Source organism: Lycium barbarum, chromosome 5, assembly GCF_019175385.1.
Source record: "Lycium barbarum isolate Lr01 chromosome 5, ASM1917538v2, whole genome shotgun sequence".
Classification (NCBI taxonomy): Eukaryota; Viridiplantae; Streptophyta; class Magnoliopsida; order Solanales; family Solanaceae; genus Lycium; species Lycium barbarum.
In genome coordinates this window covers 110,659,596-110,674,757 of record NC_083341.1, presented here as the reverse complement: position 1 = coordinate 110,674,757, position 15,162 = coordinate 110,659,596, and the positions used below count along the sequence as shown (strand labels likewise).

The window sequence follows — 15,162 nt, the reverse complement described above, 5'->3', positions numbered from 1 at the left end:
CAAACATTTGAGAACTTTACTTTATAGCGTTCATCATCATTTTTTTTTAATAACAGTTTTTTCCTAAATTTCTTCGCCCCTGTTTTCAACAAAGAAAAATTTGTTAGTCTTAAAATGGTGGTCGGTTTGTGGCCTTCACTCGCTGTGGAAATTGTCTTAGAGCCCATCCCACTTTACGAAAAACGAGGCTGACAATGATCGACCAAATTGCTTAGAAACTATCTTTGTTTGCGAGAGACCATGATCTTCCAATGCCCACCTTGACTATTTTGTACCCCGTATCATTTTGCGTATGTGGTGTAATCGATCTTATTCTTAGAGCGAATTTTTGTTGTGGTGATCCTTCACCCTAGTACCTCGAAATAATGCTTTGCTTTCCGGGCAATTCACTTTCCTGGATAGATCACGAATGGATTTATGCCGTTGCCGATGCGGTGCGTGCCCAATAGTCATTGCTCTGTACCGCTAGGAAACTATAGTCAATTTTGCAGCCTTTTCTTTGCTCTTGAATTTGACGCCAGATTATACCGAAAGGGACTCAAAGAACATACTAGAGAGAAAGAGAAGAAAATGACAAAAATGAAGATAAAGGAGTTATGTTTAAACAAAAAGGTGTACTTTTCGGGGAAAGAGGGAAGAGACTTATCTGGATGTATATGCCGACTTTAATGAATCATGACATGCATTTTGGACTGGACGCTTGATCCGTCTGAGCTGTCTAAATCTCAAAATATGGTACCCTTCAATCCGAAACCGAGCTTTCTACGTGAATCGTGTTTATGCCGGAATAGAAGAAACTCATTCGATCAATGGTTTCCTGTGCGGGTCTTTACCAACTGACCTTTCTCAACTTACAATCATCTTATAGTGCCCTTGAGGGTTTTCACCAATAAGACTCTCTCATCATTTTTTTTTATTTTATTATTTAAACTTACAATCGTCTTATAGTGCCCGTGAGGGTTTTCACCAATAAGACTCTCTCATTTTTTTATTTTTTTATTTTTTTTGAACTCATTATCGCCTTATAGTGCCCGTGAGGGTTTTCACTAGTAAGACTCTCTCATTTTTTCTTTCCTCGTTTGCATTCAAATAAAGCGTTGTATACAACACCAAAGTCGTGGCACGCTGATTTGGCATTCTCAAAGATCGATTAGAAGGTCTTAAAGGGGAATGGCAAAAGAATCATAGATTGAATTACAACTTTGGAACCTTTTTATGAATAAAATAAATAAATAAATAAATAAATAAATATATATATATATATATATATATATAAACATAAAAAAAATAAAAAATAAAAAAAATGTCCCAGTTTCTTCGAATACTAGGGAAATATGATTTTTAATTTTTGGTGGGACCGAACCCCAAAATAGGGCTGCCTACGTATCCTTTTAGGAATCAGGTCGAACGTAGTTCAAAAACACATTTGATTTTTTTCTTTTTTTTTTTTGGCGACTCTGCTGGGGACAACCAGAATTCGAGCTTTATATATTGACTTGCATTTGGCTTTCTTTATTTCTTGGATATTTTGTGTATATGGGACTAATGTGCTCTATGCCTGCTTATTTACTGCTTTGATATTATTGAACTTTAATATATTTGTCTTCTCTCGCGCACCCCCTCTGAGTCTTCAATAATACATTTTTGCCACAAAAACGGGAATTGCGACTACGCACCCCACTTCTGATGAGATAAAGCCAGTGGGCCCTTGGTCCGTGGTGAAGGATTTATAGTCACACATGTTTAGGATGGGGAGGACCCACAACAAAGCCGGAAAGCGCTGCTACCGGTACGTTGTCCCTCGCCCGACTCGAGTCGTCCGCTCGTTTTACGGCCAGTCTAGATACCTTTCTCCATTAGGTTTAACCTTAGTAGAACTGGAACACAGACATGGTACCCCTAGTAGGCCGCGCTTTGTTTGCATCACTTGCATTTGACCTAGTGGGGCTCGGGACAGGAGCCGAGTCCGTCTAAGACAGGCACCTGTTTCTCTTGACCAACATGTGCATCATATGTGCTATTTGCAATATTATTTGGAATGGTTGTTCATTGTTGATCGGCTTTTAGGGTGATTAGTAAAACAAAGAAAGAGATCTATTGTATACCCATTTTTTTAAATAAACAACCAGAAAGAATCTAGTTTATTGCTACTCCTGGCTTGGTGGAACGACATGGGTCATTATCTACAGACCCCGATATTTAAACATCCGGCATTCCTCACAGATATTATGAGAATCAGCCCTGACAGGGACCTAATTGAGGCTTTAATTCCGTTCTGGGACTCTGCGAACAACGTCTTCCGCTTTAGAGATTTTGAGTTGACTCCTACACTGGAAGAACTAGGTGGTTTCACGGGGTTAGGAAAAAACCTTCGTAACAAAACGCCTCTAGCTCCAAGAAATGTTAGTGGAAATAAGTTTTTGGAGCAAATGCACCTTAACCACCCTCGTATGGCATGTTTGGACAATGGATGGGTTACTTTGGAGTTCTTATATGCGAGATATGGAAACAAACAAGGATTTCTACAATATGGAAAACAACTAAAAAATGGGAATCACTACTTTACATGGGAAAAGCATAGGCAAGAAGCATTCATGGTAGCATTCCTAGGAACTATGGTTTTTCCTAGACGAGACAGAAAAATCGACATTCGTTTGTCTGGGATAGTCACAGCTATGATGAAGAGAGAAGATTCCACCATCTTACCAATGATCCTAGCTGATATATATCGTGCTTTGACTGAATGCAGAGAGGGTGAAAAATATTTTGAAGGTTGTAACACTTTATTACAAGTGTGGTTTCTAGAGCACTTATACCGCCATCATTACCAGTCAAAATTCAAATCTGATTGGAAGAGCAATATCTTAGATCATCTAGATAGGGTGAAGGAATTAAGGAAAAATTTGCCAGAAGGCGTCAAGGCTTGGGCAGAGTATCTTCGTGAGTTGACAGCTTCTCAGATTACTTGGAATTATCATTGGTTTCCTTCGGCTGAGGTGATCTACATGTCTTCTTATCGGCTTTTTTTTGTTCTAATGGGCCTCAGGGGGTTTCAGTCGTATGCTCCACTTCGAGTTTTACGCCAGCTAGGTCGGAGGCAAATCGTACCTATTGTTGAGAACATGTATGATTTTGTATGGGAGGTAAAATCAGAAGATCGGCGTCGAGAATCAGAAGCTAAAAGTATTTGGGGCGGCCATCGGGTCCTAGGTTTGAGTACTATGATAGAGGATCGTGATCAAGGAGAGGTATATCTTTTGTACTTTCACTGGTTTCATGATCAAGCTCCCCTCAAGGTTAGGCCTGAAGAGTCTGTAAAAGAAGCAAGAGACAAGGAGGCAGAGGTTGAGGTCAGAATCAAGCAAGCTCGGTTTGAAGTTGAAGAAAACTATCAGTCCACTCTACATGCTATCGATAAAGAACTAAAAACTGCCAGAGAGGATTTGGCTCAGATGGAGGTAGAGATGGGTGTTAGAGTTAGGGCAGCCTAAAAAACGGCTGAGAAGAAACATCGCTCTACAATTCAGACCTTATACGAGGATTTGGGCATTGTTAGAGAAGCCGTTGATGTGTTACAGAGGGAACTCGATGAGAAGGGAGACTTCTTTGATGCGGAGAAAGCGCGTTTTGAAGACGAGAAAGCTCAATTCTTGGCCCTGCAAACTCGACAACAAGCTGAATTCGATAAAGAGAGAGTTCGGTTTGATGTAGAAAGGAACCAATTAATGAATGACCGAGCAAGGATTAGAAACCAGCTTGAATTGGCATTGCACCATGAGGCAGGTATGAGAGAGATAGCCAATACTCGCCAGCAGCAAGTCCAAGACCTGGAGCGGAATTATCGAGATGTTAGAGAACATGTCCACAATTTAGCTGTTCATGTTGCTCAAAGTTGTCTGGACTGTCAGGGGATGGGTTATGAGCAATTTGCTAGAGAGGTGCCTACCTTCGCACGCCACTTCACAGCAGAACTGAAGCAGATATATCGCATGTTAGGGGGTCAGCCTGGGCCAGAAGCACCGTGAGCAGATATGCATTAGTTCACATACAAGGTTGAGGATTTCGCAAGATTGAAGTTTAGTTATAATTATTAGGAGTTCTAGTTCAGTAGTTGTATTTTGAGACTGACTCTTTTCGAGTCTTTATTTTTGGTTTGTTTTGGATATTCTAGTCTCGATTTAGTCTTTTCAGTCTATGGTGCCTTTCTTTTTGGTTATTTTCCTTTACGTCTTTGTATTGAAAAATACTAATTTGAAAGTCAATAAAAATATTTTTAGTTGATTCAAAAAATCCAAATTTGTTCTTTTTCATGAACTACGTAATGATCTGATTCATGTTTAACATGATACGTAGGCACCCCTTAATGGGTTCGATCAAAATACTTCAAAATCACCGAAAGAGAAAAAAAATGAATAATAACAAAAAAATAATAATAATATGAGAAATGAACTCACCTAAAAGCCGGGATGAAACATGAAAGCCTTCTGATGCTCATATTAGACGGGAAATAATTTAGGTGCATGGCATACAACGTGTGATTAATATTTGTTCTCGTCTTAAAGATAAGGTGGTTGGTTTGTGGTTGAACTGGCTCCTCACGAATATAACACAAGGTCCAAAAGCAAGAGGATAATGGCCCATAAGGATGGAAACGAGTCAGACGGTGATGAATCTCGAGGTCAGATGGTTCAACATGAATCAGCATCAGCAGAGGAAGTAAGGATGTTGAGACAACAAATGGCTGACATGTACCAGGCTTGGATGAATGGGCAAGCTCTACCATCTTCAATCCTTGGATTCCCGGATGTGACTATGTCAATTCCCATTGAAACCCCGACAAGTGATCCACTTTTTCCTCCTGGATTTGGTCCACATGTTAACATATCCAACACTCCTGGAACTTCCACTGTGCACCCTTCAAATGCACCCCTCAGAAATAACCCACTTTTCATCCCCACTGTACAAACTACTACAATCCCTCAACCAACATTGGTACGGAAGTCCAATAATGAGCCTCCATCTAAAGGTCACCACGATCAATATTATTCTCCGGAATTGACCTTTAAAGTCCCAGACTCGTATAACCCCTTTCAGCAGTATAGTTCCCCCGTCGAGATCGAGAAAACTGCTAAGAATGAGGGACAAGAAGAAATGGCTAGAAAAATGAAGAGTCTAGAACTGAGTGTGAGGAATATGCAAGGATTAGGAGGTCCAAAAAGCGTCTCATTCAGAGATTTGTGCATGTTCCCCAATGTTCATTTGCCCCTTGGTTTTAAGACTCCAAAGTTTGAGAAGTATGATGGTCACGGCGACCCCGTAGCACACTTGAAGAAGTATTATAACCAACTAAGAGGGGCAGGGAATAAGGAAGAATTACTCATGGCATATTTTGGGGAAAGTCTAGTGGGAATTGCCTCAGAATGGTTCATCGATCAAGATATTTCTAATTGGCCTACATGGGATGACATGGCAGGAGATTTTGTTCGACAATTTCTATATAACATTGATATTGTGCCTGATCGCACTTCTCTCGCCAGTATGAAGAAAAAGCCTACCGAGAGTTTTAGAGAATATGCTATCAGGTGGAGGGAACAAGCTGCCAGGGTCAAACCGCCGATGAAGGAGTCGGAAATGATTGATGTTTTCCTCCAGGCACAAGAACCTGATTACTTCCACTATTTGCTTTCCACAGTGGGAAAGACATTCGCAGAAGCAATTAAAGTTGGGGAAATGGTTGAAAATGGCATCAAGTCCGGCAAAATTGTGAGTCAGGTAGCACTCAAGGCTACCACCCAAGCAATTCAAAATGGGTCTGGTGGTTTTGGAAATCGAAAAAAGAAAGAGGAAGGATCCATGATGGCATCAGGGTCCAATGCTGCTAAAAGGGGGACAAACCACCAAATCTTACGAGGACAATCCAACTCACCTCAACATTTTTATCCGCATCAGGATCCCCACTACTCAATTGTTCCACCCCAATATACAGTTTTCAACACCCAGGCATATGCCCGACCTCCTCAACGCCAACAATGGAGGGCGCCTGCTCCACAAGGCTTTCGTCCCCAACAACAAAATCTTCAAGCACCTTATAATCCACGCCCTAAGACTGATTATGTAAGAGAACAAAGACAGAGGGAAAATTTCACCCCAATTGGAGAATCATACACAAGCCTGTTGCGGAAATTGATTCAATTGGGTTTGATTGAACCTATCATGTCGTATAATGTCAACCCAAATGCAAGAGGTTTTGACCCCACTGTCAGGTGCGAGTATCATTCTAACGCTCAGGGTCATAGCACAGAAAATTGTTTTACTTTGAAGAGAGCCATTGAGAAGCTAATTGATGACAAAGCAATTGTAATACATGACGAAGAGGCTCTGAATGTCACCAACAACTCACTTCCTGCTCACAACAATGCTCATGTTGTTGGGATGATCTGTGACGATAAGGAATACAAGCAAACAGGCAAAACAATAATGGAAATTGACACCTTAAAAGAAGGGTTGGGTATGGTGACAAATTCTGCACAAGAAGCACCGTTGTGTGTAAAAGGTGCAAGTTCTAATGCGAATCTCAAAGGCTCGGGGAAGTTGATATTGTATGTTCTTGGAGCCACAAAGAAAAAAGAGACATTAGTAACTGGACCAAAATTATATGTTCCTAGTGGTTTTCCTAGGTTTGGTCAAAACCAGAATGGTTTAGGAAAGATGACAGAACCAATTGTGATAAAGCACACGACACAAATTCCAATGACAAACATGAAAACTGTCCCATGGAACTACAACAAAACCACTGTGACTTACAAAGGCAAGGAGATTGTTGAAGAAATAGATGAAACTGGTGGCTTAACGCGTTCTGGAAGGTGTTATGATCCAGAAGAATTAAGGAGAGCCAGACAAGCCAGGGATAGCCAATTTCCGGTGAAAAAACCTATCACTGAAGAAGAAGCTGAAGAGTTCATGAAGAAGATGAAAGTTCAGGATTACTCTATTGTTGATCAGTTGAGAAAAACTCCTGCTCAGATTTCATTGCTATCTTTGCTCATACATTCTAAAGAGCACTGTCAAGAATTGATTAGAATTCTGAATGAGGCACATGTTTCAGAAAAAACAACTGTAAGTCACCTGGAAAAGATGGCCAATAGAATATTTGAGGTGAATAGAATCACTTTCACCGACGATGAGTTGTCTGTGGAAGGAGCTGGACATAATAAGGCTTTGCATTTAACTGTCAAATGTGAAGAACATTATGTGAAAAGAGTCATGATTGATGGAGGCTCGGGTGTGGACATCTGCCCCCTCTCTACTTTGCAAAGTTTGAAAATCAGCACAGATAGAATTCGTACTAACAATGTGTGTGTTCGAGCTTTCGATGGCGCAAAAAGAGACACTATTGGTGAGATTGATCTTACTTTAAAAATTGGACCTGTTGATTTTGGGATCACATTCCAAGTTATAGACATGGACACTTCCTACAACTTGCTTTTAGGAAGGCCATGGATCCATGCAGCCAGAGCGGTGCCATCTACTTTACACCAAGTGGTCAAGTTTGAATATGAGAAACAAGAAATTATTGTTCACGGTGAAGATGATCTTTCAATATATAGAGACCCTTCTGTCCCATGTGTCGAGGCCAAGGAAGGTTGTGAATCCCTCATATTTCAGACCTTTGAAATAGTGGCAGCTGATCAGTTTATGGAAGGGAAGTCTATCTTAGAGCCTCGTCTATCCTCTACTTCAGTCATGGTGGCTACACAAATGTTGCAAAATGGTTATGAGCCAGGAAAGGGCTTGGGGGTGTCATTGCAAGGAATTGTTGACCCTATCTCTCCATTTGGTAATCAAGATACTTTTGGTTTGGGTTTTAGGCCAACTAATGCTGACAGAAAATGGGCAAAAGAGCAGAAAAATAAGGTTTGGAAATTGCCAAAGCCCGTTCCCCACATTGCCAAGTCTTTTACTAGGTCACGTTTTGAAGAGAGTAAAGACGTGTCTGTCCAAGATGACGTGGACGAAATATGTCAAGGTCTCAAAGAAATGTTCTATGGAGTAAACATGGTTCAGATTGGTGAAGGCCCTAGTCATGCAGATGTGCAACGTATTGGCCCAGAAGTCAAGCTCGCCAACTGGGAAACTACTCCTCTCCCCACAAAGAAGGAGTCTTGGTAGTTTATTTTGCTGTTTTTTCTATATTTGGATTATTCTCTGGGTGGTAATCCAAATAGTTTATTTGCTATGCTCTAATGTTAACCCTTCTATCCTTTCCAATTCAATAAAATGAAGTTCCAGTTTCTTAGTCAATTCTATCTTCTCCTTTTCCCTAATTTTTTTTATTTAATTTTCATTTCAGTTTCGTTAACACCGGCTCTAATAACATGACATGCATGCGGAATTCACGTCCAGATCTTAAAGAGCTTTCTAATCTCGAAACAATGAATCAAGAGGTTGACGAATATGATGAAGAAGAGGCTTTTGAAGAAATAAAAAGGGAACTAGATCAATTTGAGAATAAGCCTAAGCCTAATCTAAATGAAACCGAGGCAATTAATTTGGGAACTTCTGAAGAAACTAGAGAAACAAAGATAAGCATTCATGCCGAGCAAAAGACCAGAGATGCCATAATCCAGGTTTTGTTTGAATATAAAGATGTGTTCGCTTGGTCTTATGATGACATGCCGGGTTTGAGCGTTGATCTGGTAGTGCACAAACTTCCTACATACCCTGATTTTCCACCAGTCCAACAAAAGCAAAGAAAATTTAAGAAAGAGGTGAGTGATAAGATTAAAGAGGAAATCATGAAGCAATTGAGTGCAAATGTGATCAGGGTCGTCCGATTTACTACATGGCTGGCAAATGTTGTGCCCGTACCAAAGAAGGATGGGAAAACCAGAGTTTGTGTTGACTATAGAGATTTGAACAAAGCCAGTCCAAAGGACAACTTTCCCTTGCCTAACATTCACATTCTTGTTGACAATTGTGCCAAACACGAGATTCAATCTTTTGTGGATTGTTATGCTGGGTATCACCAAATTTTGATGGATGAAGAGGATGCAGAAAAGACCGTCTTCACCACCCCATGGGGTATTTACTGTTACAGGGTTATGCCATTTGGTTTGAAGAACGCAGGGGCAACTTACATGAGAGCTATGACTACTATTTTGCACGACATGATGCATAAAGAAATCGAAGTGTATGTCGATGATGTGATCATTAAGTCCAAAACTCAAGCTGACCATGTGCGTGATCTGAGAAAGTTCTTTGAAAGATTGCGGAAGTACAACCTCCAGCTCAATCCAGCCAAGTGTGCATTTGGAGTTCCATCTGGGAAACTTCTAGGGTTTATAGTTAGTCGGCGAGGAATTGAATTAGACCCCTCCAAGATAAAAGCCATTCGGGAATTACCGCCCCCGAAGAACAGAACTGAAGTCATGAGTCTTCTTGGTAGGTTGAACTACATCAGTAGGTTCATCGCTCAGCTCACCACTACATGTGAGCCCATATTCAAACTGTTGAAGAAGGATGCCGCTGTCAAGTGGACAGACGAGTGTCAAGAGGCTTTTGATAAGATTAAGGAATATTTATCTAACCCTCCAGTGCTTGTCCCGCCAGAACTGGGTAGGCCTTTGTTTTTGTATCTATCAGTGATGGATAACTCCTTTGGTTGCGTTCTAGGACAACATGATGCCACAGGCAAGAAGGAACAAGCGATCTATTATTTGAGCAAGAAGTTCACAAGCTATGAGGTAAAATACACATTTTTAGAAAGAACGTGTTGTGTTGGGTCGCCCAGAAACTGAAGCAATATCTTTCATCCTATACGACTCACCTTATATCTCGAATGGATCCTTTGAAGTATATCTTTCAGAAACCTATGCCGAGTGGAAGGTTAGCAAAGTGGCAGATTTTACTTACGGAGTTTGACATTGTCTATGTCACCCGCACCGCTATAAAAGCACAAGCATTGGCCGATCATTTGGCAGAAAACCCAGTTGACGATGAGTATGAGCCTTTGAATACTTACTTTCCTGACGAAGAGATTAATTCAGTTGAGGAAGAAGTTCGCGATGACAGTCATGTCTGGAAATTATACTTTGATGGAGCGGTCAACATTAAAGGTGTCGGGATTGGGGCAATTCTTATTTCACCAATGGGGCATCATTATCCCGCCACGGCACGACTTCGTTTCTTCGGTACCAATAATACAGCGGAATATGAAGCTTGCATAATGGGTTTAAACATGGCAATACATCTGGATGCACATGAATTAATAGTTTTTGGAGATTCTGACTTACTCATTCGGCAGGCTCAGGGTGAATGGGAAACTCGAGACATCAAGCTCATTCCGTACAAACAATGTTTGGAGGACCTTAGCAAAAGGTTTAAGTCAATTGAGTTCAGATATATTCCCAGATTTCACAATGAGTTGGCTGATGCTTTGGCCACTTTAGCCTCAATGCTTCCATACCCAGGCAATGCTTACATTAATCCGTTGGAGATTCAGATTAAGGATCAACATGGTTATTGCAATATAATTGAAGTAGAGCCAGATGGTGAGCCATGGTATCATGATATCAAAAGATTCCTAAAAACACAACAATATCCAATACATGCCGATAGAGATCAAAAAAGAACTATTAGGCGACTTTCCAATAGTTTCTTTCTGAGTGGGGAGATCTTATACAAAAGGACCCCGGATTTGAATTTGTTGAGATGTGTGGTACCCAAGAAGTTGAAATGATCATGAATGAAGTGCACTCCGGAGTATGTGGCCCGCACATGAACGGTTATGTTCTAGCAAAGAAGATTCTTCGAGCAGGATACTATTGGCTTACCATGGAGCGAGATTGTTTTCGTTTTGTTCGCAAGTGTCATCAATGCCAAATTCACAGTGACAAAATTCATTCTCCCCCGTCGGAGTTGCACCCTATGTCTGCTCCTTGGCCTTTCGTTGCTTGGGGGATAGATGTTATTGGGCCAATTGAGCCAAAAGCTTCTAATGGGCACAGATTCATTTTAGTTGTCATTGACTACTTCACCAAATGGGTAGAAGCTGTTACGTTCAAATCAGTCACCAAGAAAGCGGTGGTAGACTTTATTCACTCTAGCATCATATGTCGTTTTGGTATACCAAAGACCATTATCACGGACAATGCAGCCAACCTTAATAGTCATCTCATCAAGGAGATATGTGAGCAATTTAAAATTGTGCATCACAACTCTACCCCTTATCGACCCAATGCCAATGGAGCTGTTGAAGCTGCAAACAAAAACATCAAGAAGATCCTCAGGAAGATGGTACAAGGATCCAGGCAATGGCAAGAGAAATTGCCTTTTGCTCTTTTAGGGTACCGCACGACTATCCGCACGTCTGTTGGCGCAACTCCTTACTTATTGGTTTATGGAACTGAGGCGGTCATACCAGTAGAAGTAGAGATCCCCTCTCTTCGAATCATTGTTGAAGCAGAGATTGATGACACTGAATGGGTCAAGTCTAGACTAGAACAATTATCTTTAATCGATGAAAAGCGGTTGACAGCAGTTTGTTTTGGCCAGTTATACCAGCAAAGGATGGCCCGCGCTTACAACAAGAAGGTGCATCCAAGACATTTTGAGGTGGCCCAACTTGTTATGAAACGCATCCTTCCGCACCAAGAAGAAGCGAGGGGAAAATTCGCCCCAAATTGGCAGGGCCCTTATGTTATCAAACATGTGTTGTCAAAGGGAGCTTTGCAGTTGTCCGATATAGAGGGAAAGGTGACTGACATAGCCATTAACACAGACTCAGTCAAAAGATATTATGTTTGATATGATTTCACTTCGACGCTATGGTACTTGGCATTTTCAGTTCGGGATGACGAAAGGCTATCGTTCTCACTATCCAAACACCGGTCACCCTTTTCTAGCCCCTTTGAGCTTTATTCACATTTTCTTGGTTTTCCCCTCTTTGGAACTAACGTAGCGCAAAAAAAAAACAAACAAAAACACAAAAAACACAAAAAACCAAAACCAAAAAAAAAAAGAAAAAAATCAAATGTGTTTTTGAACTACGTTCGACCTGATTCCTAAAAGGATACGTAGGCAGCCATATTTCGGGGTTCGGTCCCACCAAAAAATAAAAATCATATTTCCCTAGTATTCGAAGAAACTGGGACATTTTTTTTTTATTTTTTTTATGTTTTATATATATATATATATATTTATTTTATTTTTTTCATAAAAAGGTTCCAAAGTTGTAATTCAATCTATGATTCTTTTGCCATTCCCCTTTAAGACCTTCTAATCGATCTTTGAGAATGCCAAATCAGCGTGCCACGACTTTGGTGTTGTATACAACGCTTTATTTGAATGCAAACGAGGAAAGAAAAAATGAGAGAGTCTTACTAGTGAAAACCCTCACGGGCACTATAAGGCGATAATGAGTTCAAAAAAAAATAAAAAACGAGAGAGTCTTATTGGTGAAAACCCTCACGGGCACTATAAGACGATTGTAAGTTTAAATAATAATAATAAAAAAAAAATGATGAGAGAGTCTTATTGGTGAAAACCCTCAAGGGCACTATAAGATGATTGTAAGTTGAGAATGGTCAGTTGGTAAAGACCCGCACAGGGAACCATTAATCGAATGAGTTTCTTCTATTCTGGCATAAACACGATTTACGTAGAAAGCTCGGTTTCGGATTGAAGGGTACCATATTTTGAGATTTAGACAGCTTAGACGGATCAAGCGTCCAGTCCAAAATGCATGTCATGATTCATTAAAGTCGGCATATACATCCAGATAAGTCTCTTCCCTCTTTCCCCGAAAAGGACACCTTTTTGTTTAAACATAACTCCTTTATCTTCATTTTTATCATTTTCTTCTCTTTCTCTCTAGTATGTTCTTTGAGTCCCTTTCGGTATAATCTGGCGTCAAATTCAAGAGCAAAGAAAAGGCTGCAAAATTGACTATAGTTTCCTAGCGGTACAGAGCAATGACTATTGGGCACGCACCGCATCGGCAACGGCATAAATCCATTCGTGATCTATCCAGGAAAGTGAATTGCCCGAAAAGCAAAGCATTATTTCGAGGTACTAGGGTGAAGGATCACCACAACAAAAATTCGCTCTAAGAATAAGATCGATTACACCACATACGCAAAATGATACGGGGTACAAAATAGTCAAGGTGGGCATTGGAAGATCATGGTCTCTCGCAAACAAAGATAGTTTCTAAGCAATTTGGTCGATCATTGTCAGCCTCGTTTTTCGTAAAGTGGGATGGGCTCTAAGACAATTTCCACAGCGAGTGAAGGCCACAAACCGACCACCATTTTAAGACTAACAAATTTTTCTTTGTTGAAAACAGGGGCGAAGAAATTTAGGAAAAAACTGTTATTAAAAAAAAATGATGATGAACGCTATAAAGTAAAGTTCTCAAATGTTTGTTTTTCCTTTGATATGCATATAATCATGTTATTATTGGTTGCATTTTAGGGAACAAAAATCCCTGCTTTTCTCATATTTTCATAGGTTGACTACCTCAAAATACAGTCACGTGTTTTAAATTCCAGGTTGACTACCTCAGAATACAGTCACGTTTTTACATTTCAGGTTGACTACTCAGAATACAGTCATGTTTTTAAATTTCAGGTTGACTACCTCAGAATACAGTCATGTTTTTAAATTTCAGGTTGACTACCTCAAAATACAGTCACGTATTTAAATTTCAGGTTGACTACCTCAAAATAAAGTCATGTTTTTAAATTTCAGGTTGACTACCTCAGAACACAGTCACGTATTTAAATTTCAGGTTGACTACCTCAGAATACAGTCATATATTTAAATTTTAGGCTGACTACCTCAGAATACAGTCATGTTTTTAAATTTCAGGTTGACTACCTCAGAATACAGTCACGTTTTTACATTTCAGATTGACTACCTCAGAATACAGTCATGTATTTAAATCTTAGGTTGACTACCTCAAAATACAGTCACGTATTTAAATTTCAGGTTGACTACCTCAAAATAAAGCCATGTTTTTAAATTTCAGGTTGACTATCTCAGAATACAGTCATGTTTTTAAATTTCAGGTTGACTACCTCAAAATACAGTCACGTATTTAAATTTCAGGTTGACTACCTCAAAATAAAGTCATGTTTTTAAATTTCAGGTTGACTACCTCAGAACACAGTCACGTATTTAAATTTCAGGTTGACTACCTCAGAATACAGTCATATATTTAAATTTTAGGCTGACTACCTCAGAATACAGTCATGTTTTTAAATTTCAGGTTGACTACCTCAGAATAAAATCATGTTTTTAAATTTCAGGTTCACTACCTCAGAACACAGTCACGTATTTAAATTTCAGGTTGACTACCTCAGAATACAGTCATATATTTAAATTTTAGGCTGACTACCTCAGAATACAGTCATGTTTTTAAATTTCAGGTTGACTACCTCAGAACACAGTCACGTATTTAAATTTCAGGTTGACTACCTCAGAACACAGTCACGTATTTAAATTCCAGGTTGACTACCTCAGAATACAGTCACGTTTTTAAATTTCAGGTTGACTACCTCAGAATACAGTCCCAAGTGGTTTATGATTTTCCAAACACTCACGAATTTTCCTGGTACAAACTGGGACAGAAAATTTTGTTCGTTTTTGTTTGTCTTTGATGGCTTGCAGTTTCTCCCGTGAAGCACAGAATTGATATTCAAGAATGAAATTCCATCATTGGTCAGAGAAAAGAAGAATGCTCAATTGTAAGGATAGTTAGAGTCGGCTTTGACATATAAAGCAACCCAACATCTCAAGATTCATCTTCTCAGCCTCTAGTCAAGAAACAAGCATCCAAGAATATTCTACGAACTGTTACTTGGAAGATAATCAACAATTTACTCCAAGTTGCAAGTTTAAGTCACACATTCTAACTTCAAGATCATACTTTGAGATCAAGGTACCCACCGAAAGAAGGTGAGGTGATAACTGAAGATCCAAGTGAAGGTCTAAAGGAAGATTCAAGACAAGTAGAGTAAATAGGATCTTGTATTTCCTTTTTTCTTTTGTTGTATTTTTCATTTCTTTAATGTAATAACAGGAGCCACGAACCGGAACCTCGAAGGGACCTCACTCGATCATCCAACTCATCATTCCATCCTTTTACCCACTTGAACTACA

The 15,162-nt window shown here is 39.8% G+C and overlaps 2 protein-coding genes across 2 annotated transcripts; both read left to right on the top strand.

Annotated features, from left to right (window-relative positions):
• Positions 1-4,632: 4,632 nt before the first annotated feature.
• LOC132639622 (uncharacterized) lies at positions 4,633-8,169 on the top strand. The gene has a single exon (XM_060356063.1). It carries the CDS (start codon positions 4,633-4,635, stop codon positions 8,167-8,169), a length of 3,537 nt encoding a protein of 1,178 aa, XP_060212046.1.
• Positions 8,170-9,917: 1,748 nt separating this feature from the next.
• On the top strand, positions 9,918-10,738 carry LOC132642604 (uncharacterized). Its single transcript, XM_060359703.1, has one exon. It carries the CDS (start codon positions 10,148-10,150, stop codon positions 10,736-10,738), a length of 591 nt encoding a protein of 196 aa, XP_060215686.1. The 5' UTR covers positions 9,918-10,147.
• Positions 10,739-15,162: the final 4,424 nt, after the last annotated feature.

Excerpts from the sequence above, each read along its gene's own strand:
- LOC132639622 (XM_060356063.1), top strand. The coding sequence starts at position 4,633 with ATGGCCCATAAGGATGGAAACGAGTCAGACGGTGATGAATCTCGAGGT.
- LOC132642604 (XM_060359703.1), top strand. The coding sequence starts at position 10,148 with ATGGGGCATCATTATCCCGCCACGGCACGACTTCGTTTCTTCGGTACC.